The sequence below is a fragment of the Pleurodeles waltl genome, chromosome 2_2 (assembly GCF_031143425.1).
Source record: "Pleurodeles waltl isolate 20211129_DDA chromosome 2_2, aPleWal1.hap1.20221129, whole genome shotgun sequence".
Lineage (NCBI taxonomy): Eukaryota > Metazoa > Chordata > Amphibia > Caudata > Salamandridae > Pleurodeles > Pleurodeles waltl.
Window position 1 is genome coordinate 1,156,235,854 of NC_090439.1, and position 27,646 is coordinate 1,156,263,499.

A 27,646-nucleotide genomic window follows, 5' to 3' on the forward strand; every position below is an offset into this window, starting at 1 on the left:
CAGGCAGACAGTTTCAATAAATGGTGTTGAGGCCTGGGCCTACAGGGACACAGGTGCCAGTATCACTTTGGTGACTGAAAACCTAGTGCACCCTGATCAACACATCATTGGACAACAGTATAAGATTATTGATGTCCATAACTCCACTAAGTTTCTTCCCTTAGCTATAATTCAGTTTAGTTGGGGTGGAGTTACAGGCCCTAAGCAGGTGGTGGTATCACCTAGCTTACCTGTAGACTGTCTCTTAGGTAATGACCTAGAGGCCTCAGGTTGGGCTGATGTAGAGTTTTATGCCCATGCAGCCATGCTGGGCATCCCTGAGGAATTGTTCCCTCTAATTTCTACTGAAATGAAAAAAGCAAAGGAGAGAAGGCCTGAAAACTCAGGATCCCTCTCCATCAAGAGGTAAAAAGGGTATCACAGTATCCCCTAACCACCCTACCATTCAGGATACCATTCCTGTGGTGGGAGAAACCTCTCCTGGGGTGGCACCTGTTCCAAGGGAATCATCAGCTGGCAAAGCTGGACTCCCTGAGGTAGAAGTACCTCTCTGTGGGATAACCAACATTGGTGACAAAAAGAGCACCATTTTAGTTAACATGGAGCATCCCTCCAACCCTCCCAGAGAAACTTTAGTGCAGAAACTCTGCACTGCCTCACAACACTTAGGACAGCATCCCTGCCCTAGTGTGGAGCTGATAGGGCAGCCTCCCTGCCCTGCTCCAACTCAAGAGAAACAGCATCCCTGTTCTCTCTTCCAGCCATATGGACAAAGTTTTTGCCCAGCTATGGCTTTACTGAGACAGCATCCCTGTCTGGCATTTCCATCATTACAAATAGGTTCAGTGGATAATTCCCACTGCTCTAAACTAAAACTTACTGATAGAAACTCTGAAAATACATCTTCACATTGTTGCTTAGCTAAAAAACTTCAAACAGGATGGTTTACATCCCCACAGGAAAGTAACCATATAGTGGATGATAAAGGGAGTAACCAGTCTATTGCAGAGCTACTCTCTACTTATCACCACTTAGACAATAAAGTCTCAACTGGCCAAGGTTAGCCTTATTGTCCTTCGTTTGGGGGGGGGGGGTTGTGTGAGAACGTAGCCTCTTTCTAGCCTTGTTACCCCCACATTTGGCCTGTTTGTGAGTGTATGTCAGGGTGTTTTCACTGTCTCACTGGGATCCTGCTAGCCAGGGCCCAGTGCTCATAGTGAAAACCCTATGTTTTCAGTATGTTTGTTATGTGTCACTGGGACCCTGCTAGTCAGGACCCCAGTGCTCATAAGTTTGTGGCCTATATGTATGTGTTCCCTGTGTAGTGCCTAACTGTCTCACTGAGGCTCTGCTAATCAGAACCTCAGTGGTTATGCTCTCTCAGTTCTTTCAAATTGTCACTAACAGGCTAGTGACCAATTTTACCAATTTACATTGGCTTACTGGAACACCCTTATAATTCCCTAGTATATGGTACTAAGGTACCCAGGGTATTGGGGTTCCAGGAGATCCCTATGGGCTGCAGCATTTCTTTTGCCACCCATAGGGAGCTCTGACAATTCTTACACAGGCCTGCCACTGCAGCCTGAGTGAAATAACGTCCACGTTATTTCACAGCCATTTTACACTGCACTTAAGTAACTTATAAGTCACCTATATGTCTAACCTTTACCTGGTAAAGGTTAGGTGCAAAGTTACTTAGTGTGAGGGCACCCTGGCACTAGCCAAGGTGCCCCCACATTGTTCAGAGCCAATTCCCTGAACTTTGTGAGTGCGGGGACACCATTACACGGGTGCACTACATATAGGTCAATACCTATATGTAGCTTCACAATGGTAACTCCGAATATGGCCATGTAACATGTCTAAGATCATGGAATGGCCCCCTCTATGCCATCCTGGCATTATTGGGACAATTCCATTATCCCAGTTGTCTGTAGCACAGACCCTGGTACTGCCAAACTGCCCTTCCTGGGGTTTCACTGCAGCTGCTGCTGCTGCCAACCCCTCAGACAGGCATCTGCCCTCCTGGGGTCCAGCCAGGCCTGGCCCAGGATGGCAGAACAAAGGACTTCCTCTGAGAGAGGGTGTTACACCCTCTCCCTTTGGAAAATGGTGTGAAGGCAGGGGAGGGGTAGCCTCCCCCAGCCTCTGGAAATGCTTTCTTGGGCACAGATGTGCCCAATTCTGCATAAGCCAGTCTACACCGGTTCAGGGACCCCTTAGCCCCTGCTCTGGCGCGAAACTGGACAAAGGAAAGGGGAGTGACCACTCCCCTGACCTGCACCTCCCCTGGGAGGTGTCCAGAGCTCCTCCAGTGTGCTCCAGACCTCTGCCATCTTGGAAACAGAGGTGCTGCTGGCACACTGGACTGCTCTGAGTGGCCAGTGCCACCAGGTGACGTCAGAGACTCCTTCTGATAGGCTCCTTCAGGTGTTAGTAGCCTATCCTCTCTCCTAGGTAGCCAAACCCTCTTTTCTGGCTATTTAGGGTCTCTGTCTCTGGGGAAACTTTAGATAACGAATGCAAGAGCTCATCCGAGTTCCTCTGCATCTCTCTCTTCACCTTCTGCCAAGGAATCGACTGCAGACCGCGCTGGAAGCCTGCAAACCTGCAACATAGTAGCAAAGACGACTACTGCAACTCTGTAACGCTGATCCTGCCGCCTTCTCGACGGTTTTCCTGCTTGTGCATGCTGTGGGGGTAGTCTGCCTCCTCTCTGCACCAGAAGCTCCGAAGAAATCTCCTGTGGGTCGACGGAATCTTCCCCCTGCAACCGCAGGCACCAAAAAGCTGCATTACCGGTCCCTTGGGTCTCCTCTCAGCACGACGAGCGAGGTCCCTCGAATCCAGCGACTCTGTCCAAGTGACCCCCACAGTCCAGTGACTCTTCAGTCCAAGTTTGGTGGAGGTAAGTCCTTGCCTCACCTCGCTGGGCTGCATTGCTGGGAACCGCGACTTTTGCAGCTACTCCGGCCCCTGTGCACTTCCGGCGGAAATCCTTTGTGCACAGCCAACCCTGGGTCCACGGCACTCTAACCTGCATTGCACGACTTTCTAAGTTGGTCTCCGGCGACGTGGGACTCCTTTGTGCGACTTCGGGTGAGCACCGTTTCACGCATCCTCGTAGTGCCTGTTTCTGGCACTTCTCCGGGTGCTACCTGCTGCTGAGAGGGCTCTTTGTCTTGTTCTACGTCCCCTCTCTCTCCTGGTCCAATTTGCGACCTCCTGGTCCCTCCAGGGCCACAGCAGCGTCCAAAAACGCTAACCGCACGATTTGCAGCTAGCAAGGCTTGTTGGCGTTCTTTCGGCGGGAAAACACTTCTGCACGACTCTGCACGGCGAGAGGGATCCGTCCACCAAAGGGGAAGTCTCTAGCCTTTTTCGTTCCTGCAGAAACCTCAGCTTCTTCTGTCCATTAGAAGCTTCTTTGCACCCGCAGCTGGCATTTCCTGGGCATCTGCCCATCTCCGACTTGCTTGTGACTTTTGGACTTTGTCCTCTTGTTCCACAGGTACCCTAGATTGGAAATCCACAGTTGTTGCATTGTTGGTTTGTGTCTTTCCTGCATTATTCCTCTAACACGACTTCTTTGTCCTTAGGGGAACTTTAGTGCACTTTGCACTCACTTTTCAGGGTCTTGGGGAGGGTTATTTTTCTAACTCTCACTATTTTCTAATAGTCCCAGCGACCCTCTACAAGGTCACATAGGTTTGGGGTCCATTCGTGGTTCGCATTCCACTTTTGGAGTATATGGTTTGTGTTGCCCCTATCCCTATGTTTCCCCATTGCATCCTATTGTAACTATACATTGTTTGCACTGTTTTCTAAGACTATACTGCATATTTTTGCTATTGTGTATATATATCTTGTGTATATTTCCTATCCTCTCACTGAGGGTACACTCTAAGATACTTGGGCATATTGTCATAAAAATAAAGTACCTTTATTTTTAGTATAACTGTGTATTGTGTTTTCTTATGATATTGTGCATATGACACTAAGTGGTACTGTAGTAGCTTCACACGTCTCCTAGTTCAGCCTAAGCTGCTCTGCTAAGCTACCATTATCTATCAGCCTAAGCTGCTAGACACCCTATACAGTAATAAGGGATAACTGGGCCTGGTGCAAGGTGCAAGTACCCCTTGGTACTCACTACAAGCCAGTCCAGCCTCCTACAAAGCCCACACACTCTTCCCCTGAGTTGGCCTTTGACTGCTCTGCTTTGCTACCCTGCGAGAGTCAATCGTTAAAATGGGGTGTTTGATTCCCAGTAAGTGAAAATTGTGGACCTATTACTTGTGCAGACCTCGCATTCTGCACAACTAATAACCCAATTTCTTAAAGTAACTTTCAATTTCCCACTGTAGGACTCTCAAGATATTCATTTAGCAAAGAATAAAGCATCTAGCATTGCCCTGATCACAGACATAGAAAGAAACATTTTGTAAGCAGGGTTGCTCAGGAAGCCAGACTCAAAGCGGCATTCATGCACTAAAGCTTCACAAAGGTAAGGAATGTGGCCCTTTCAATAGCTGCATTAGGGAGATTCCTCATTAGATCAGTGGTAGCTACTTTCAGTTTGGAAAAGTGAACCTTGAGATTACTCAATAAGGACCTACTGCCATTCCAGGATACAAAGGACTATCCTGCAGGAGGTGTCTGGTCCACATCAGCTTCTACAGAGCTTTTTTTTTTTAGTGCAGATAGTTTTTATTTTTATGCACAATGAAAGACAGTAAACAAAGGTCAGATACTTCAAGAATATGCAGTACACTCCAGCAATACTCAAGAAAGGGTAACATAAACAGCAATTATGTGGTACAGCACGTAATGTTCTGCTTAACATATACATTGGTTGCAAGGCAATGTGTTTTACAGGCCATAAGTGAATGGAAAAACAGAGATAATTGTATTTGTGTCTGGCAGGTGATAAATCTAGGTGCTTGTATAGAATCAAAAATGCCAGACAGCTAAACAGAGTGCACTGCAAGGTAAGGGCTATTGGTTCATAAAAAGGGGTTAAGAGGAAGAGGAAGAGAGAGAAAGAAAAGGTAGAGAGAGAGAGAGAAGGATGTAAAGAGAAGAAAGGATGCCTACACTAGGCGGATACAGACTACTCATATGGTGTATCAACAGGCTAAGCCCTAAGTGGGGGGGGAGTGGTGTAGGGTCTCATGTAGATGTGTTTTCCTGTAGGTGTTTGTCAAGTATGTCCCAAAGACACCTTGGGCTCAGGGAGCTGTGAAGGTTAGAGTATATTGTGTTATCAGCACTTCTGATCGAGCACAATCAGTTCCACCACTTATCAAAGGTGGTGGTGGATGTTGAGTTCCAGTCAGGAAGAACTGATTTTGTGCCTAGGGATAGGAGGAGGTCTACTAAGGATGAGGTGTGTGAATCTAAGACGTGCATGAGGATTAGCATGCAGACCTAGGGCAGTTGTGAGGAAATCAATTTCTATTGGGAGCTTTGTGAGAGGAAATAGCAGATCCTGGAACTTTTGTCCAGAATGAACATGTCAGTTTGCACGTGAAGAGCATGTGAGGAAGATCCCCTGTTTCTTCCCCACACTGCCAGCATAAGAGGGAGCCCCTCACTCCAAGTTTGTGCAGTCTACATAGGGTCCAGTAAGTTTCAAGAATAGACCAAAACCTGGCTTTTGCTATAGTGGGAGTGATTGTGGAGTCGAAAGGGGATTTCCAGAACCTTTGCCAAGTTGTCTTGTTGAGGTGTAAGATGTTGGATAAGTGGATGTATGATTCCTATTTTTTAATATATGATCTGAAGGATTGTCCGTTGTAGGTATCAAGGAATTTATATAGGAAGGAGGCAATATGGCCTCTCTTTTGAGGGTATTTAACAGGGTTGGGAGGTCTGGTTCGTGGTGAGGTTTCACTTTTCTCAGTACACCTTTGAGGCGTAAATATGTATAGGAGTCAATATTAGGTAGGTCAAAGTTTGTTTGTAGAGTGGAAAAGGGGATAGGATTGGCTTGGACCCCAGATTGTGTATAGTGTTTATTCCTTCATGGGCCGAGGTAGTCCAGAATAGGGTCCTTTCATCAAGTTTAATCTGATGGCTAAGCCCTAAGGAGGCAACGGTTGAACCCTGTAACCGGTGTGTTAAGTGTTTATCAAGCAGGAGAAGGTAGGACGTAGTTTTCGTTAACATTTTCCTGGAGTGTTCTAATGGGAACTTCAACAAGTTGTGAATGGTGAGAAAGGAGTTATGGGGTAGAGGGGCAGTAAGGCCAGTCTCAATGTTGAGCCATGGCAAGGGGGTTAGTTTTATGTGGTCTCAACCACCAGGAGCCTTGTGAGATCAGGAAGGCTCTTTGGTAATTGGGGTAGTCTGGGATATTTATACCGCCAGCGCATTTATTCCTCTTCAGTGTTTTCATGGAGATTCTCACTTTTTTCCTTTTCCAAATGATTTCAGAAATGGCAATATCCACTCCAAGAAGGAGGTGGACAGGGACACCAGATGCATGTCAGAGATTAACTTAATCAGGGGGGCTATCATCATTTTTATCGTGCTCACATGTCCCCATCACGTAAAGTTTTTTGGAGACTACTTGGAAACACGTTTTTGATTTTCAGTTGAGATTTTTTTACATGAAAGCAACAGATTGTTTAAGCTCTGAGGAGCACCAAATTCCCAAGTATTTAATGGCAGTTGCCATTTTAGTCCAATATCACTAATTCAGGCTGTGCAGTGTACCTTTAACGAGAAGACCTCTGCCTTATGTTTATTTTGAGAGTAGTCCGCCACTTGCGAGTATCTGTCCATCTCTGTAGTAATTATTGGGATGATTTGAGGAGCATCCTCAGTAAATAATAAAACGTCATCAGCATAGGTGATCACTACATGATGCTGGATTATCTCTGAACGCAGAGAGTAGCGGCTCAATTACTAAGAGAAAGAGTAGGGGCACAATGGGCATCCTTGGCGAGTGCCTTGTGAGAGAGTGAGGGAATTGGAAAAATAGCTGTTAACCCTCACTCTCGCAGTCGGACTAGAGTAGAGAGACAGTCATCTGTATCAAGTCCTCGCCAAGGTGGTATTTGTGCAGAGTAGCATTTAGAAAAGGCCAGGAGACCTTGTCAACAGCCTTCTGTGCATCAAGAGCTAAGGCCGCAGTTGTGGAGTGGATTACTTTGGCTCTTTCTAGGACGTGGCAGAATGTCCTGATGTTATCTGCCGTGAGTCTGCCCTTAAGAAAGCCAGTTTGTGAGTTTCGAATCAGTTGTTGAATAACTGATTCCAGCTAACCGGCAGCAATTTCCTCGTAAACTTTTCAACCAATAATAATAAGAGAGATCGGTCTGTAAATCTTGACATTGAGATGGTCTTTCCCTTGTTTAGGTATCACTATGATGGTAGCTTTAGCAGACCCAGAGATGAGGCCCGTGGAAGCATTTTGGAAGAACACCGCAAGCAAAGGACTTGTCACTTTGTTGGCAAAGGTTTAGTTAAATTTGGTTATATAGCCATCTGGGCCTGGAGCTTTCCCAGTTTTGAGGCAGCATATGGCCGCATTGGTCTCTTTCTCTGTGATGGGTTTATTGATAGCTAAGAGATCTTGCGGTGATAGAGTGGGGAGCTTACAGGAATTGAGATATTTGTTTATTTTGGAAAGACAGGTGGGGGCATTTGAGTTGTATAGTTCCTCATACAAGAAAAATCGCTTAAACGATTCAAGAATGCCAGATGTGGATGTAGTAATCTCTCCATTTGGGTTTTTTATAGCCGCTATAAGTGATTTTTTGTGTGCATATTTTTCATAATTAGCTAGAGCTTTACCTGGTTTGTGATTACATCAATCAATTTTTGGACTCTCTGACTCAGGGTCCAATTTTATTCATACTGTTCTCAGCGTAGTTTGGGAAGGAGCGAGGAGCCCTTGAAATGATTGAGTTGGTTTTTAAGGGTCTGAATAGATCGGTTCAATTACTTGAACCAATTAGCAATGTCTTGATTTTTTAAAGCGGCAATATGGATCAGCATCCTGCTCAATGTTGCTTTGAGGGCATTCCAGCAGGTCGTGGAGGATGTGTCATTTTGAAATTTGTCTTTCAGAAAGTTTTCAATGGCTGCCTCGATATATTTTTGGTTAGTGGGCTCATCCAGGAGGTTGTCATTAAGACGCTGTTGACAGGGTTGCAGCGTGGGGTCATTAAGTGTAAATTGGATTGACACACATGCGTGGTCGGAGAGAATGATGGGTTAAATTTTTGGTGCCTGGGAAAGGTGGAGCATCGATTTGCTCACCAAGATATAATCTATTTGTGAGGAGTGATGTGAAGGGGAATAGAAAGTGAAGTCACTCCCAGAGGGATTATGGAGACACCAGACTTCTATCAGATTATTGTTGGTACAGCAGATTCTCATTTGTTTATGTACTTTATTGCCCATAAATTTGTGGGCAGAAAGTCTGTCCAGATTACTGTCCATAGGCATATTAAAATCGCCGTCCAAGATAATGTCTAAGTTGTCTGAGAGGTCCGAGAGTTGTTGGTCAAGGTCTCCCCAAAATTCAAATGCATTATTTGTGGCATAGATGCAACAAAGAACTCCAGCTCAATTATTTTCATTTTAGAGATGTCACCTAGAAAATTGATCATGAATATGTGAAATAACTTATATCCTGGATTTTTTTTAGACTAGTGTGATCACTCCATTTTTCTTCTCTGGTGCTAGAGAGACACCAGTATCAGCAATCCAGGGGCCGTAGAAGTTTGAATCATGGATGGATTTCAGGTGAGTTTCATGTAGTAGGATAATGTCCCCTTTCAATTTATTACAGTAATCAGCTATATCTCTACATTTAACTGGGTCATTAATCCCCTTTGTGTTTAGTGAGAGTATGTTCTGGATGCCATGGGAAGTTTTTGTGGTCTCTCAGGTAAATAGTGGATGGTTTCAGGGGACCGAAGTCTGTGCTGTGCCATGGATATGAGGTATTGTAAGATTATTTGATGTGTGTGAACATCCATGATGGACTTGGGGCTTGAGTGAGCCCGGTTTTCCAGAATGCGCCAGGTGATTGTGCAGAAAGATGTGCGATAGGGAGCTGCCCGTTTAGCCTGATTTGAGAGCTAAAAATACCAAGGGAAAGGATAGGAGAAACTAGAGTGAAAGAGAGAACAGAAAGGACCAGCAGAACCACATTTACCATAACAATTGCAACAAAATTAACAAAACCAGCAGAAGCCCTCTTTACCCACCTCCACCCCACCCAAGGAATGCGTACAAGGCGCATTCCTCCACCCTTGTCCTATCTGGGACACACTGAGCCACGAATTGGCCTGTTCCAATCTGTTTGGGAAGCTGCCCATCCCTTAAAGGTAATTAGTAACCAAAAAGAGGAATCCGGTATCATGTGAGAGAGATTTCCAGTAGAACTAGGATTTGTAGATAAATAGATTAGATAATAGAATGCCCGATTCTACGGTTTAGGGTAGGCTAAGGTTCTCCTGGAAGAACAGATGTATGGGGTAGAATTTACACAAATGTGGGTCAGTCATGTTGATTAAAGGTGTCTACTCGAGGAGGATATGAGCAATGGTTATATAAAAAGCCTGCCGGCTATATGGGGTTGTTGGTAAATTAGCAGCGTAATGTACTGTGGGTGTAAGATATACACACTCATCTTGGGAGACGGTTCGAAGGGGATGTGGAGGAAGGCAGGAGGTGACATATATAGGGATGGTACTTGTGTTCTGTTGGGCAAGATTTGTTCATTACAGCGGATATTGCCTATGTAGAGGTTAGCAACACCAAGGTTATCAACACCAACATATTGGAAAACATATCTTGAAGAGTGTCATAAATCATATTACAAAATATATGCAATGTCACAGTGAACAAATAAACACATCAAGGAATGGCATATTGTACTTAAGATAATTGGGAGTATGTGGATAAGCATGAACTAGAGTGGAGAAGTTTAAGAACAAATAATTGGATGCTGTGGAAAAAGCTGAGAACTATTTTCTGAAAAATGTTTTTAAAGATTCCTCAGAGTGCTTGGATATAAACTTAATATCAATAGAGGATATTGCTGCCCTAAGGCCACTTCAAAATTGGATCACGGTGTGGTCCACATAGGAGCTAGATCCTTATACTGCATGGCTGAGGGGCTGAGGGGAAGGTTTGTATGCTGATAAATTTCCTTGGTGCCTTTATGCGAAGAACTGCTTTTTTACGTTAGGTTTGGATACTTACTGGCCAGACCCTTTGGATCTTCCCAGTGATGCACTCCAGAAACTTAAGGATATTTATCGGGCCAGAGTCCAAGACGAGGAATTAGCATCTGTGCCCTCTGGCAGTTTAACAGACAGTTTTCTGTCTACCAAATGTTTTTATGAATTTAAACATTTCTTTGATTTGTCCTACAGCCTTTTGCATGAGCACTTTATGTCAGATTCAGAATAGGGTCCTTACTCTTTTGTGCCTTTACCAGCAGATGGAAAGTCTTGTGTTTTTGGAAATGTGAAAATCTGAGTTTGTATGTTTTTATATTTTAAATGCATTTTCAACAAGCCTACAATTAATTTTAATTACTTTTATTCTTGTTTAGTTTGATATTTTAGTCATATGCATGCTTCTTTTTTTATGATTGCTCCTTTTATGATTCTAATGAATCAAAATAAAGAAAAGGATGATGAAGAACAAATAGTTCAGTTGATGCTAACAGCGATGGTGGTATGTTTTATGAAACTATTTAAGCAAGAGGCAAACAGACAGCATTGAACCTTAGTGATAGTCCCAAGAATCTTACATTTGTGTCCCCAGGAGAAGTAATAAGCATGCAAACATAAACTACAGCGATCTTACGTAACTTTGGAGGATGATCCAGATGCAGGATCATGTTTGCAGATTGAGTACATAAAAAGACAGGCTAGATCATAAGTGGCTGATTATGTAAGAAGTACCCTTACGCAGTGAAAACGCTGTGAACCCATCATTGAATTATACCAGGATCGTACTGAGACCAGTGTAGCAGGGGTAGGATAGGGAACACAGCCGAATATGCAGAAATTAGAGGTTTAGTAACTTGTAATGTCTGAAGTAACTGAGGAGTCTAGAAATTTTTATAGCTCACTTGGTTCTGTAAAGATCAGAGATTTTCCATGAAAAACAATCTGAAAATTCGGTGGTCCTGCAAATCCATATGGGATGTTGTGTTCCCTCAGGGATTCACAGAGGTCTAAGAAGCCTTTCCTGGTTGCAACTGTGTCTGTTGAGTAGTCTTCTGAAAAGTTGGTTTTGGATCCATTTCAAATAATATGCTGAGCCTTCCTCAAATGAGCAAGTATGATTTCTGAGTGACAGTACTGCACTGGTCTAAATATCATCGCTCTGGGACACAAGTTAGATGTTTTGGAGCGAGGTTTACCCATAGGTACGCAATGCGTATGTTCTATTTCAAAGTCTCTGTCGAATTTGTTTCCCAGAGTGCGAAGTAGCCAGGCCTTCAAAAACTCGACACTTGAGTTGTTGTCATCTTCCATTTTTCTGATAATCCAAAAATGCGCAGATTGCCTCTGCTTTTGTGATCTTCCTCCTTTGCAAAGTCCTTTGTAAGGGATCTGATACTCTTGAGAGCCACATCCGTTTTAATTTTCTCATTTGATGCCCTGTCCTCCAGTGCACTGATCCTACTTTCTGCTTCTGAGATCTTGCTTGACATGTTCTGGAAGTTGTTCCTTAGGGTATGGATGTCAAGGTGCATAGCATCCATGTTTGCCTTTGTGTCTTGCACCAGGATATGTAAACCACTGAGATGTGGCAATATCATATCCACACAGGAACCTGAGTCTGTTTTTGATTTTACAGGAGAATCTGGAAGTGGAGGATCTGCTTTAGGGCGTTTTAGAGAAGATTTATTTTTCCCTAGTGTCTTTGGAATCTTTACTCCTATGGTCAGCCATTACGCAGATCGCTGAAGACTGTGGTAAAATGTTGAAGGCCTCCCCACGTTGATCTAAGGTACTGTGACAATGTTTTGGACTGGTATCTCCGGTCACAGTGATGTTATGGTAAAGTCCAATGAGAATAATCTATGCCAGGCAGGAGTATTCTGAGCGATGTTGGTACTTGCTTGAGACGAATTTAGGTCTGACTATGAAGGATCGATGGCGTCAGGACTGATAGGTTTTAATACAGGGAAGTAGGTTGATTGATTAGTCCACAGCACAATGAAAAGGGTCTTGCCTTTATTTTGCGCACACACACCTATGGCCCAGAAAAGGTAGCAAATATACAAAAAGACATTGTGTTATGTTTGACATCCAGGAAGTACTGAACTGAAATTGGTGATTGTTGCCTAGGTATCATCTGCAGGAACTATTACTGTCTTTTCTTGTTACTTGCTTTTAGTCCTCTTAGGCCGCCATCTTGTTTTCTTTCTAGGGGCAGCCAGCATTTATTTCTATGTATATATTTGTACCATTGAGTCATGGTGATATCCGATTTAAGAGATCACAAATACAGTTTCACATGGTACAGCCAATGTGTCCCAGATGTGTGTGGGTAACCACAAACACAGCTAGCACCAGCAACTAGGTTGATTTGAGTAGTTTGTGGGTGAAGACCACCAATGGTCACGGGGTACAGGTGTTAGTGCTTGTGATCCGACAAATTAAGTGGCATATGCTGATTTCACGCTGTAAGCCGCGTCATGTATATTACGATGTTTGAGCCTCCCCAAAGTTAGCAATCAAGGAACAACCAAGTCGTACATGACAAATCCAGCATATACCCTTGTGCTGTTTGTGATTACAGGGGTCTCTCATGGTGGGCATGTGAGTTTAGCCAATATCCAATGCGAGTCTCATAAACTCTGGCTCCCAAAAGCCCAATGGGGAATCCAGTACTCCTTTTTGTCTGTGTTATGGATATCGGAGAAATCAGAGCACAGTACTAGACTTTGCTATTGTTGTGGGAGCGGAGACGGTGTGGGTCAGCACTGAACATGCAGTTGCACTGCGAGCCAAGGCCTCTGAAACACTGAAGGGGTTATTACAACTTTGGAGGAGGTGTTAATCCGTCCCAAAAGTGACGGATATACCACCAGCCGTATTACGAGTTCCATAGGATATAATGGACTTGTAATACGGCTGGTGGTATATCCATCACTTTACCGTCACTTTTGGGACGGATTGACACTTCCTCCAAAGTTGTAATAACCCCCTGAGTGAGTAATTTAGGGAGGCACCAGGTGTTTGAGGCATGAGTTATTTTTTTTATTGAGAAGCCGCCGGGAGCGCCATGTTGTCTCCTATGGTGATAACGAGGGTCAGAAGTAATCTTGGTCAATTCTGGGAATCAGTGATGCCTTGTCGCATAGTAGCCCCTGTGGTACAAATGTCACTTGTGCCAGGTTTCGGGCAGTTTTGTATGGTAATTATGTACCAGAAAGCTGATGTTGTAAGGCTTGGAGAGGAGCCATCTTGCTCGGGCCCAAGCCACACACCCCCAGCTTCTGCAGAGCTTAACTTTAAAAGAAGTACACGGGGCGTGGCCAAGATGGCGGCGTGAGTGGACGCGTTTGTCTGAGCTATGCCGCCCAGGCCTCAGAGATTGCCTTGCTGCCCCAGATTTTGATGGCCCGGGGTGCCCTGGTTTGGCAGCCGGTGCTGGGGAGCAGCGGGTGCCCCGGAGGGAGTCGGGGAAGCCCACAGCAGCGAGGGGTGGTGGAGCGGAGCAACGCGGGCTGAGCCCGCGCTCGTTGGTAGCGGGCGCGGTGCGTGGAGGATCGGGCTGCGTGGTGAGCCCTGGGCCCGGTAGTCCGCCGGCCGCCCGTGGAGACGCGGCAGTGGCCCAGGAGAGTCCTGCGGTGCCGGAGCACAACAGGGGGAGCCAAGAGCCTTGGGCCCCTGGAGGCCAGCGCAGTCATCTTGCTTGGCCCCCATGGAGGGCAGGGCCTCCGGGCGAGATAGTGTGCGGACCGGAGTATTCCTGGGTTGTTTCTGCTCCGGGGTGGTGAAGCCTAAAGCAGCGCAGAGGGGCTGGGCCACTAATCGGCAGTGCGGTCGGCCCGCAGTGGCCCTACCTGGAGCTGGGGAAGCCGGTGAGAGGCGATTGGCCTGAGAGAGTCTGGGAGCAGAGAGACCCTTGGGTGCTGCTGGCTGGAGCATGAGGCCTAAGGTGGCCTGGTCCCACAGAGGACAATGCGAGGAGGCCCTTGCTGGGGTGATTACACGGTCACAGTAGGGGGCCAGGTGTGATTGCGTCCTGCAAGCCCAAACGGGACCGGCCGGTGAGAGACATGCTGACCGGAGCCAACCCGGTGCAGGGTGGAGCTGCTGAGGGTCCGCCTGCGACGAAGTTTCCAGAGGTACGAGGGGAGATGGAGGAGGACGAGGGGGCCCCAATTACGAAGGGCTTCCTTACCTCCTTTTTTGACTCACTCCGGAGTGATCTGCAAGAACTCCGTAGGGACATTTTTCAAGAGGTGAAGGAGTTGCGATTGGAGGTCACGTCCATGGGTGAGCGGGTGGCACAGGTTGAGGATGGTGAGATCTCCCACGGCGAGGAGGTGGCAGGCATGCAACAGGAGATCATACGTCTGCGGGAGCAGCAGGATCTTCTTCAGATTGCAGTGGAGGACTTGGCGAACCGGTCGCAAAGGCATAATATTCGCATCAGAGGAGTGCCGATTGGGGCTGAGAAGGAGGACATTGGAGACTTTGTGGTGGTGCTGTTCTGCTCAGTCCTTGGCCTGGAGGAGACCCGGGAGATTACGCTAGATAGATTTAATCCAGTGGGCCGCGCTGGTGGGGCCGGGGACCGTCCGCCCGATATTCTAGCATGTGTCCACAGCTATGGGCTTAAAGAAAGCATTTTGCAGCGGGCCCGCAATCTCCTGCAGATCCACCTTAGAGGACACACGCTCCAATTATTTCAGACCTCTCGCTACGGACTTTGCAGAGGCGGCGAGAATTTAAGCCCATCATGGAGCATTTACGAGCACACGCCGTGTCTTATTCTTGGAGTCACCCGTTCTGCCTTGTCTTCCGATGGGAGGATCAGCTGCGGCAAGTGAAGTCAGTATCGGAGGGAAGCCGGATTCTGCGCCTGGAGGGTGATAGTCAGGATGCTGGAGTGGGTGTGGTGGCGGCTGGTGGGGACCGCCCGCGCTGGCGGCGAAAGGAGAGAAGGAGGAAGCAGCAGCGACCTACAATGTCGGAGCAGGCTTTAGAATGGCAATTTGCATTGAGCAGCGTAGCCGCTGGGACCAGTGCTTAAGGGAGGGGCGGCCGAGGATGGCTGGGCTGATATGGGTTGCATTAATTCAGGTCTAACAACTATTTGAGATGGGTCTGGGCGGTGGAGTCGTTGGACTTTGCTCGACGAACTTGATTGGTTCCGCTGCCCCTGTTGAGACTTTGCCTCTTTGGAGATGAGTGTTAGAAGACTTTTATGTTGTGAGCACCTGTTGTGCGTAATGGTTGTATGTTGGTGTGCTTCCCCGGGATTCTGTTCACTGGTTGTCTTAGTGGACTGGCCCTGTTGCTTGGAGCGGCCTAGGTGCTGTTCTGGGCTTTGGCTCCCCGATGGGCCCCCCTGAGCGACCTTCCTTTTGGGATACATGGCTATTAAATGTCTAAGCTTGAATGTCCGCGGGCTTAACAGCCCGACTAAGAGGTTGGCGATCCTGACAGGTCTTGAGAAGTCTGGGAGTCATATCTGTTTGTTACAGGAGACGCATTTACTGCACAGGGACACATACCGCATTCGCTCAAAGTGGTTCCCTAGGCAATTTTGGTCTTCGGCCTCCACGAAACATGCTGGGGTGGCGATACTGCTTTCGAGGACCTTTTCTGGGGAAGTGCTAGCAAAAATACATGAGATGCAGGGCAGGTTTCTGGCTCTTAGAATACGAATGGGGGCCTTCTCCTTTACTATTGCTTCCCTGTACGCTCCTAATGCGGAGCAGGAAACCTTCCTGAGACAGGCTGTTTCTCCGTTGCTTAATTCGCCGGATGGCGCCATTTTAGTGCGAGGTGACTTTAACTTGGTGATGGATAATGAGTTGGATCGATCTGGACACCGTTTTTGGCAGACTGGGGCGTTGACAGGGGCAGGGCAACAGTGGCTGGCTGAGTGTGGTTTGGAGGAAGGCGCATCCTACGCTTAGGGATTATTCCTTTTATTCGGCGGCGACCAAGACGTACGCACGGATTGACCTTTTTCTGGCCTCTCAGAAGTTCATCTCCTGAGTTCGGGAGACCACAATTGAGCCTCGGGCCCTGACGGATCATGCTCCTATTACTGTAGAGGTCATCTGAGAGAATCTGGCGGGAGTTGGAGAAGGCACAGCAACAGTTGAAACGGCTAGATTGGGACAGGGCGGAGTATTCGATAGTGCGTCTCAAGTATAAATATTACATTGGGAGCAATAGGTGTGGGAAGCTCTTGGCGCACCGGTTGCGAGCACAACGCTCGGCGTCGGTGATAAAACTGGTCCGTTCCCCTTCGGGGGGAGGCGCGAACGAGTGATCAGATTGCAGAGGCATTTACGGAGTACTATCGGGGGTTGTACGCGGCAGATGATCAGGGCAGTGCGGCTCCGGATATATTCCTGGAGGGCATAGCAATTACCCCGCTTGGTGAGAGGGAGGCGTCTTCCTTGGACCAGCCTATAAGGGTGGAAGAGGTCATCTCAGCGATCTCACGCCTAAAGGTTGGGAAGTCCCCTGGCCCGGATGGTTTTACGGCGCTTTTTTATAAGACCTTTTGCGCGGAGCTCGCGCTGCTTTTGGTGCAGCTCTTCAACTCCTTCCGGACGTCGGAAGTCCTTGCGCCCAGTATGTTAGACACTACTATTGCAGTTATACATAAGCCTGGGAAAGACCCAAAGGAGTGTGCTTCGTAAGGGCTGATTTCGCTACTGAATATAGATGCCAAGCTATTCACTGGAATACTCGCCCACCACCTTAATCTCTATATGCCGGGTCTTGTTGATCCGGATCAGGCAGGTTTTATAGCACACCGACAGTGCAGCGACAACACTAAGCGGCTTCTTCACTTAATAGATAAAACTGGTCGATCCCGCAGGGAGGCGCTCTTCCTCTCTATTGACGCGGAGAAGGGGTTCGATAGGGTTCATTGGCCGTATCTTTTTAGGGTGTTGGAACGTTATGGACTAGGCCCGGGTTATAGGACGCGGATCCAATGTATCTATCAGTCACCTAGGGCTGCGGGACGGGTTAATGGTATGCTCTCTCTGCCATTCCCTATTGGACGAGGGACTCGACAGGGGTGCCCGCTCTCTCCTCTCTTGTTCGCACTATATATGGAGCCCTTTGCGCAGCATCTAAGAGACAGCCCCTTGGTTTCTGGCGTGAAGTTCGGAGGTGATCACCATCTCATTACATTGTATGCAGATGATGTGATCATTACCCTGGCGGAGCCTACGACTTTGTTGCCTGCGCTCATGGTGATAGTTGCTGAGTTCGGCCGGGTCTCTGGGTTCCGGGTGAACATGCAGAAGTCCCAGGTACTTAGTTTGTTTGTAAACCCGGAGCATGAGGAGGACTTGAGAGCCCAATACCCCTTTCTCTGGTCGACATCGCGGCTTTCTTATCTGGGTGACCTGGCGTCTTCCGTTGCAAAGACGGTGAGCTTGAATTACACAAAGTTAGTTCGTGAGGTGCAGCGGGACCTGGAGACTTGGGGGAAACATAAACTTTCCTGGCTGGGTAGGGTGTCGGCTGTGAAGATGACAGTATTGCCGTGTATACTTTATGTGTTCCAGGCGCTTCCCCTGACCCCTCCGCCTCGGACGATAGCGACTCTTCAGTCAGCGGTTCTGAGATTTATCTGGGATGGGCGACGGCGCGCCTCCCGCGACAGGTTTTGCACTGCCCTACGGGGGAAGGAGGGCTGGTGGTTCCTGAGAAACATTGGTGCTTTATGGATCCTGGGCTGCACGTGGAAGGTCTGCGCCGTTGGTATGATGGGGGTTGTAAGAGGGTGGCAAGCCTTTTTGATGAGCAAGGAGTGATTCCCTTTGACCAGATGAGGGAGACATATGGCTTGGCAGAGGCGGATAGGCTGATGTACTATCAGGTGCGGCACTGGGGCCTTCTGCCGGCTAATATCCAATGGATAGGCCGCTCACGCCGTTCGAGAAATGGCTGCTGACGAAGAGGGATGATAGACGAGTGATTTCAGAACTTTATAGGCTTCTGCAGGGGGAGGGGTGTCCGCCTAAGTCTAAGGGGCAGTTGCGGTGGGAGAGGGAGCTGGAGAGGGAGCTTTCTGAGGAGGAAAGGGAGAATATATTTTATAGAATACATCATACTGCCTATAATGCAGCACGGATACACGCAAGGGATTACACCAAGTCTAGCCTTTGTTGGAGGGGGTGTGGTGGCACGGGTACACTTGTGCATCTGCTCTGGCATTGCCCCAAGCTCAAGAGATATTGGGAGAGCATTATAGACGATATTGATAAAGTGTTCCATACCGAGGTTCCTAGATTTCCATCGTACGTTCTGCTGGGCCTACCCAACCCCCTCACTTTTCCCCTTCGATCGCTGAAGGGACGACAGATGGCCCTGGCCCTCAATGCGGCGCTGCAGTTGATACTAGCTTTATGGGGCACGGACAGGGTACCGACGTGTGTGTCCTGGCTTCAGAAGCTGTGGTTCATTCTGGCAATGGAGAAGCTTACCCTGGCCTCCCAGCAGTGAGTGGGTGACCTGGGTACACTATGGAGACTATTCCTTCAGATTTTGTCCAGAGAATTTACTGAGCTGACATGCCCAGCTTATCTGAGAGTATTGGGGCTGACTTGAACCTCTGTGAGAGTGTCTGTCCTGAAGAAGTTTGGGGAGGACTAAGGTAATGCAGGGAGGGGGAAAGGGGGAGAACAGGGAGATGGGAGAAGGGCACAGCCTCTTGGGGGGAAGCACAGTTATTGTATTATTCAGTATTTGTATGTTTTGTTACACCATGTACGGAGCTCAGAGTTTAATAGATTTTTTTGCGTTGGCCACCTTGTCCTTCTGGTTGACAGGAGGAGGCAGGCGGGGAGGTCCCTCTTGGCAATAGAACAGGGATTCTGTGGATGGACTTCTTCATGCCAAACTGTAACTTTTGTATTTTGGTGGTTGAACTTTACTGACCATGCTACGATGCACTGTACTTTTATATGTTTAAATCAATAAACAGATTTGATCCATAAAAGAAGTACACCTAGGAAAGAGACGTCTCATCTGCTACTTTTATCAATAGTGCAAACACTATACATTGGTGTCTGACCACTTTACAGCAAAGAAGGATGCAGTGCAGCAGTTCACAACATCCCACATAGTACAGAGGTAATGTTTTTCTTAACAATGTTTTACACATCCTGTGCCACCAGCATCATCATTTACAAGCCCACACGCTTATCTGAACCAGAGGAATGTAAAGTACCACAGACCACATTCCTCAGACTACATCTAGAAAAGACTGTCAAATTAAATTATTTTAGGAAATGAAACAGTCGTTTGTTGGACGTAAAATACCTATTGTACTTTTAATGTAAGTGACTCAAACCATTATGAAAGGGTGACACATTACTTACTTGTGCCCGCTTTGTTTACCGCCCTGCGGGAGAGGTTTACTGTGATGCTATCTGGAGAAAGAAAACAAAAAAAAATTAACAGCCATCCTTGCATATCCATAACAATTCTTCATGATGCCACTAGTTCCAGCTCCAACTAGAATGCACCTGTGTCCTCTACATTCAATCAAACAATTAAAAAAGAACTATTGTAACAAAGGCATCAACATTTGCATGTAACTCTCATAGGACTCGAAAAAGTGGGATGCCTTGGTTTGCATGGTCGTGCTTGTAAATTGAGAGGTTTTTGAGAAAACAACTGATTATGTTTAGAAGATTATCAAAGGATGTATGATGGATTTGCTATGTTATTGGAATTGGACTGCATACCAACGATAAATACAAGTTGTGTAAGAGCATGTTGCGTGGTGTGTTGGCAAATGATGGTGAATGTGCGGGTGTATTATGTTGGATAGGTTTTTTTATGTACATTGGGTGATGTGTCCTTACACAATATTATAGTTGATGGCATATAGTCATAGCTGTGTGGGATTATGATGGAGGCTGCATGGGAATTTGAAGTTGACTGTACATATGCTGCTATGCGCATATAAATGTGGCTGTGTGGTTGTCTGATAAAGCGTGTGCAGGCAAATAATATTGGTCGTGCGTACGTATAATGGTGTGTATATGGCGGCTGCAGGTGGTATGAGCATGTGATGGTCGGGCGATGGAAGTATTTTAATGTGCGTACACATGTGCTGAAATAAATTGTCTAATGGGTGAGTTTGGGTACTTAGCAGTGGTTGTGTGGACTTATAATGGTACATCTGTCATCTCCTCCATACTCCTTTTCCTGATCACTCATATGTGTCATATCATCTATATGGCTTACTCTTGAAGTTCCACACATTATGATTAATATTACCATAATTATGCTACCCTATTTGGCCACTGGTTGACTCATTCCATCTCTTCTGCTTTCTTCCTCTCTTAACCTAACATGAGCCAAAAATTATGGAAAACTTTGCAGATTTATCTAGTATGTATGGATGTACTCACATAACTGCAATACTGTATGATTATTTTTTGTTTCTACTCAACTCTGATCATAACATTCTCAATAAAGTTGTTCTGAAGTAGAAAAAAAGTGATGGGACGGGAATTTATGAACTCCTCCCCTCTTCTTGGACAAGGAGGGGTATATTGTGGCTTTGCCCCAAGCCGAAGCACATCCCTAAACCTCCGCTGTCTTTGCCAGATCCTGGAGCAGACACTGGGTCACTGGCCACGATCTCGCTGCCTGGTGCTGCCTTTGGTTCTCTGGAATAGAGCTATCTTTCTGCTATCTTACCACAATTCGGCGTGGGTCCCCATATACTTTTCCTGATCAGGCTTCTCTACACTGCTTCACCAGCTAGGGTAAAAACTGGAAGGTATATTTATGAGCCCATACATCTGTCGGGGCACCTGTCAGGGCTTTACCCTCTCCCTGCTTCTCTTCTCCTTGGCAATGGAGCCCGAGCACATAAACTGCAGGCCCAAGGGTGTGACTCGGGTATTCCATTGTAAGATGGCCTACACGCTATCTTGTTCTATGCCAATGACATGGTCCTTTAAGTGTATGACGTCTTAGGGTCTTTGCCTGGGATTGTGCACCTGCTCACCTCCTCTGCTGCTGTCTCAGGCCTTAGTGTTGATTTGAACAAGTCTTGCCTCTTCCCTCTGCAGACTGCGGCGGCAGACCCTATATTTCCGACTCGGCGAGATAACAGTGCAATGGCAGCCGGACATGTTCCACTACCTTGGCATCCGGATCTACCACAATGTCTAAACATTGGAAGACAGCAAGACTTACCAAGTGGTGTCTTCTCTCCACGGGCAAATCTCTCTCTGGAAGACTCTGAAACTGCCAGTGGTGGGACGCATTTCCCTGGCTAAGATGGTGGTGCTGCAGCATCTACTTTATTACTTCACCAAAGCCTTTTTGTCATACCTGAACAAATGCTGGACGATTTCGTTTGACACAGTAATCGCCGCCGGGTGGAGGTATCAAAATTGTACCTACCGGCAAACAGGGGCCGGTTAGGGGTTCCCAATTTTGAACACTACTACCTCGCTGCCCAGCTGCTGGGTGGCATGCTGGTTCGCTTGGCGCGATCTAGGTGACACAGCAACACAGATGACCCCATTGTGGATGCTGGAGCACCTGTTGCATCTTTTCCATCTCCTGGTCTTGCCCCTTTTATGCCTTTCTGTTTTCTATCTCTGGCACTGTGCTGCTTTTGCCATTGTTTGCACCCCATCAGTGCCTTGGTGCCATACGCCTCCCTGCTTCCGGTGCTTGGAACTCCTTGAGTGTGCACCTACCTCACACTGCCAGCTGTTGCACCGTGGCACGATGGCCACTGAAGCCCAAACTGAATAGGCACCAGGTAATCCAAAGCCTACATCTCTTCGGTACGGGACGCCACCTAGTCACATGACTCACCAGGGCGATGCCCGATCACACCTGCTTACCTCTTTCGACATTACATGACTGGTGGGGAGGACCTGGATAGGGATTGCTGTGACATGGAATGGGCCGCACTCCTGGTCTACCCGGCTGCTGTCTCCCGAAATGCGTGACTTAAGCTCATACAGTTTTACATCCTGCACATGACATACCTTACTCCTGTGAGGATTAATCGGATCTTCAACCGAACGGACGCCACCTGCCCCCATTGTTTACGCAAGAATGCAGACTTCATGCACATGTTTTGGTCCTGTCCCATGCTCGCGGATTACTGGCCATCTGTCACAACTTGTCTCTCCCATGCTACCTGGGTCCCCCCACTATGCTCCTGAGGTGTGCGTTTTCGGCTTCATACGTGCACTAAGAGCAAAAGGGCATATGCCAGTCTGCTGATCTGGCACTCCTTTCTGCCAAGCGGGGAATCACAAGCACCTGGAATTTGAGGACCCCTCCCACCCCCGGCTCCTTTGCCCGGGCCCACTTGGAGGTGTGGGTGGCGGCGCAGGCAACAGCCATGCACCCGGAGGAATCGCGTGGTCTCTGGAAGTACCCAACCTCTCACCAATGGGATGCCCTGCTTGAGGCCTTTAAGACTGGGGTATGCACAACCCCAACACAAGCTAGTCCTCCTGTCTCATCACCTGTTGTAGACACCTGTTGTGCTGCCTGCCCGACTGCTACTGAAGAACCAGAGCATTGCTTTCATTCTCTCCCACTTCTTTCTCCCCTTGCATCCTTCACCCTGTTTGGCTCCCTCCTCTCCCCACGTCCCCCTAGACACGACATTTACCCTGGGGCCTAGCTTGGTCATTAAGACTGTTGGGGGGGGGGGGGATTCCTATTTTCCAGCAATGAGGCTGGCATATAATGTTTATATACGTTACACGCTGAGCAGGGAACGTGGGAGGGACCTAAGGGGCAGTGGACAGGGAGAGGAACGTGTTTTCGTAGTAAGAGAGACAACATAATATTCTGTAAATTAACCAATGTAGACTTTCAGTGTGTGCGCGTTTTTTGTCTGAGTGTACTTAACAACTCCTGCAGAAATCCGACTGACATCTCACAATACCCGCCTGAAAGCACCTGTACCCAGCTATTTATCACAGCATACATTTATTAGTGAGATGTAACACCTCAAACACCCTCCACCGAAGCTTCGAACCTACATTTACCCACAACAGTGGTGTTCCAAATGCACACTTGGGCCCATATTTATACTCTTTTTGTGCAGCATTTGTGTAATTTTTGACGCAAAATAGCCCAAACTTACAAAATACAATTATATTTTGTAAGTGTGCGGCGGGTTTGTGTAAAAAAATGACGCAAATGTGGCGCAAAAAATGTATAAATATGGGCCTTGGTTGTTTCATCATCCCCATCTAATGCAATAGGCTTCTCCCACATGGATGGTACAGTACTGGGGGCCAGATGTAGCAAAGGTTTTTGCCCATTCTGTGTCTATGGGAAAAAAATGTTTGTACATATGGCCCTAGGTGCCTTGTGCGTCAACTGCTTGTGCTTACCTTGTGCCCCCTTTGCACCACTTCCCTCCTCTCTTCAATATCTGTACGCAGACACGCTTGTCGGCGTCCCTCTCATCCTTCCTTGTTGCAAAATGTATGCTACCTATGTCTAATCATTACTCTGCTGTCCATGTAACAAGACGCTTTTAGGTATCGAAGAGAATGTTTGAAAATGCCCAATAAAAACATGTTAGAAAAAAGGAGGGGTAGATTGTGATTACAACACTAATCAAAGTTATGTCGGGGGTATTAGGAAAACCACATTTTTCTTTTGCATCTCTTTCCAGCCACACTAATGAGTCAGGCAGAAATATTTCTTAGTATTTGGGCATACAAATGTAGTTTTGAATCATGCAGCATTGTCTCTCTTGTCAAGCTGCTTTCTCTTATTTCACATTCTCTCTTTGGCTATCTTGTATTTTCTTCCCAATGCCCGCACTCACTGTTAACAACTTTGGAACTGTTTGACGAACATGCACTTAGGGGAATATTTATAAGCCCCTACCGCCACGTTTGCAGCATTTATTTTACCGCAAATGTGGTGTCAAGGTGGCATTTGCCACGCGCCAAATTTACACAGTGGTGGAATGCTTGCATTGCCCCACTTTGTAAACCCTTGCGCCACATTATGCCTGAGCGGGGCATAATGTATGCAAGGGGGGCGTTCCCCCATTAGGGGGGACTGAAAAAATGGCGCAAGAAATCGATGAGATTTCCTTGCACCATTTATTTCAGCACTTTTAGCGCCTACTCAAGAGCAGGCGTTGAAAGGGGCTTCCTTTATTTTTAATGGGCCCCTTGTACTCTGCAGGAGTAGCGCCAACATTTTGAAGAATACAACAATATTGTCACATAGAATGACGCTATTGTCCCCTACCCTGCGTCATGGTGCGCCTTATTTCAAATACAGCGCACACATGGTGTGGGTAGTGGGGTGCTATGGGGCGTAGGGAAAGTGGCACTGCACTCGGTTCTGTAATATGTTTTAGTGTTGCCATAGTATCACCAATCACCCTAGATGACAGTAGAGACCCATTTTAGACCCATATCATATGATTACCTTTTATTATCCTATCTCACTAAGTAAATAAATACACACAAACGAACACACACACACATTCACCCCTAATGAAACAGATGCAATTACAAACGTTCATCTTACAGATTTACAGATGATATTACATATCAGATTGCATTTACCATTCCACAGACATGACTATGAATGTAGTGTTACTAGTTAGTTTGACTATGTTTTGTTATTTACATTTTATGTTAGGTTATTTATTGGTTTAAATGCTGTCAGGGTATAAGCACTGCATGATTTTGAATTGTATACTCTTTTTTATAAAGACACCACAACAATGTTGGCAGCCTATGCATTTCAACCTCGGTTTTGAGAACAATTGTAACAGCAAAATGCATAGGCTGCAAGCTTTTGACATGATTATATAAATCGACAACCAAGACTTTCAGTTTATTCTTAACCGCTTCGCTGCTAAGCCATTTCACCCTCCTGTGCTAAGCCTTTTGGCTATTTGGGGTAGTTCTCGCTTAGTCCCCCATAACATTTTGTCCACATAAGCTATCCGTGCTAAATTTGTGTCCTTTTTTCCCAACATCCTGGGGTTTCTAAAGGTACCCAGGGTTTATGAATTCTTCTGGAGGGGACTGAGAAATTAGCCAAACTACAGCAAAAAGTTTTTTTTGTTTTTTTTTAGAAAATGGGAAAAAGTGCTGCATAAAAAAGCATCTGTTTTTACCCTGCAAATGGTATCAATGAAGGGTTTGTGGTGCTAAAATCACCATCTTCCCAGCTTTTGGGAACAGGCAGACTTGAATCAGAAAAACTATTTTTTCAACACAGTTTTGACATTTTACTGGGAAATAACCATTTTTTTCTATTTTTGTGCTTTTAAACATCCTTCCAGTTAGTGGTAGAAATGTGTGTGAAACCAATGGTGGATCAAGGAAAGCTTTACATTTCTGGAAAGTAGACACACATCTGAATTCAGCAAGGAAGTCCTTTGTGTAGATCCTTCAAGGTTTTCCTATAGAATGTATCAGTTGAAATAAATAAAATTGAGTTGAAACAAACAGCTATTTGTGTCTGTTTTCATCTGTAACTTTGGCTAACCGTGGCAGATTTTAAAAAGCAATATCTGCTGGACCCTCTGGGTGTTAGGATATGTAGGGCTTGTAGGTTTACCAAGAATCCTATGATCTCAGAGTCAATAACTGAGCTGCACCTTGCAATGGATTTTCATTGCATAGCAGGTATAGAGCAATCCATTTGCTAAAATAGCAATAGTTAAAAAATAGATATCAAGGAAACCTGTGTATTTCTAAAATGGGCACAGAATTTGGTGTTTAGAAGCAGTGGTTATTTGCACATCTCTCAATTCGGCGGTCCCCATACTAGTATGTGAATTACAGTGCATTTTTCTAAATGGCTTCTTTCTTACACACTGTCCTACATTTGGAAGGCACAAATGCAGACAAAGACAATTGGTAATAACACTTTTCTGCTATTCTGTGTCCCCCCATGTCTCCTGATACAAATGGTCCCTCACTTGTGTGGGCAGGCCTAGTGCCCATAACAGGAAAAGCCCCAAACACAAGGTGGACACATTTTTCCACTGAAAACTGACTCGCTATTTGCAAAGTGCCTAGTTGTGGATTTTGGGCTCTAGCTCAGCCAGCACCTAGGGAAACGTAGCCAACCTGTACATTTTTTAAAACTATACACCTGGGGAAATCCAGGATAGAGCGACTTGCCTGGATCCCATTAGGTTTTCTTACCAAAATGACCTGCAAACCTCCCACTTTTTCTGAAATCACCCATTTTCCTTACATTTCTATGATGTAAATTTCCAGAAAGTGCAGGAATCCACAAAATTCCTACCACCCAGCATTGTCCCACCTGTGCTAATACAAACGCAGCCCGGCCTGTATGGCTGAGCCTAGTGCCGCAAACCAAGGGCAATGGGAACGCTTGAATGGAGACACCTATTGACCTTGGTTGGATCCGTTCCTGTCACTGGCACTAGGCCCAGCCACACAAGTGGGGCAGAGTTTTTATTGGCACAGGTGGGGCAATGCTGGGTGGTAGTATTTTGTGGATTCTTACAGATTCTGGAATATAGGGAAAATGCGTGACTTCAGGCGAAGTTGGAGTTTTGCAGGGCACTGTGGATAATGGTGTAGGGTGCATTTCAAGCACACCACCCTGAACTTCTCCAGATGTCTACTTTTCAGAAATGACTAGGTCTTTCAAGGTAGCAGCCTACCCAAGCCCAAAAAGTGCAGCTGTTCACCATTGCAAGTGGGACAATATTAGGAGTTAGCGAAGCTCTACCAGCCCTTATGTGAAATCAACACCCAAAAAAGTCAAATCTCCTTTTTCTTGCCATTGGGATGAGATGCTTTAGTCAGCAGGGTGGGCAGAAACACTGTGTCCATTTTGAGGGGTGGGGGGTATTGCCATGCCCATTCTGGGCAGCACCCACCCCTAAAAGTTCCTGGTGCCTAGTAGGCTTCCCCCCCCCCAGGGGACAGATCAGGACCTATTGCCCCAATCTGCCCAAAAAGAGGGCAGAAAGACTGCACATTTTTAGTGAGGGTGGTGCGTTGACAGGGACATCAAAGCCCACCTCCACCTCTACACTAATTAAATAAAAAAAATCACTGGTGTCCTAGTAGGCTTTCTGTACCCCTGGGGTGGCAGATCAGGGGCTATTGCCCCCATCTGCCCCCCAAGGGGAGGCACAAAGACTGTGCCCACTTTGTTTTGGGGTGTGGACACTAACAAGGACATCATGGCCAGCACTAGCAATAAAAAACCCTGGTATGCTAGTAGGCTTCCTGCCCACCCCTCACCCCCATGGGAGGGGCAGATTGGGAGATATTTCCCAATCTTCTCCCGGGGGGGGGGGGGGGGAAGCAGAAAGACTTTACTCATTTTGCTTGGGGTGGAGGCACTGATATGACCATCATGGCTCACCTCCACCCCTACCTAAACAAAAAAAGTTCCTGGCGTCCTAG

General features: G+C 46.6%; 1 protein-coding gene across 2 annotated transcripts in view; it reads right to left on the reverse strand.

The window, feature by feature from the left end:
- LOC138274931 (uncharacterized) overlaps positions 1–27,646 on the reverse strand; it is a 779,592-nt gene that overhangs the window by 661,330 nt on the left and 90,616 nt on the right. For both annotated transcript variants that reach the window (XM_069219061.1, XM_069219055.1), the window contains exon 3: positions 19,589–19,639. In XM_069219061.1, the coding sequence (XP_069075162.1) occupies positions 19,589–19,639 (51 nt within the window). The remainder of the gene's footprint in view (positions 1–19,588; positions 19,640–27,646) is intronic.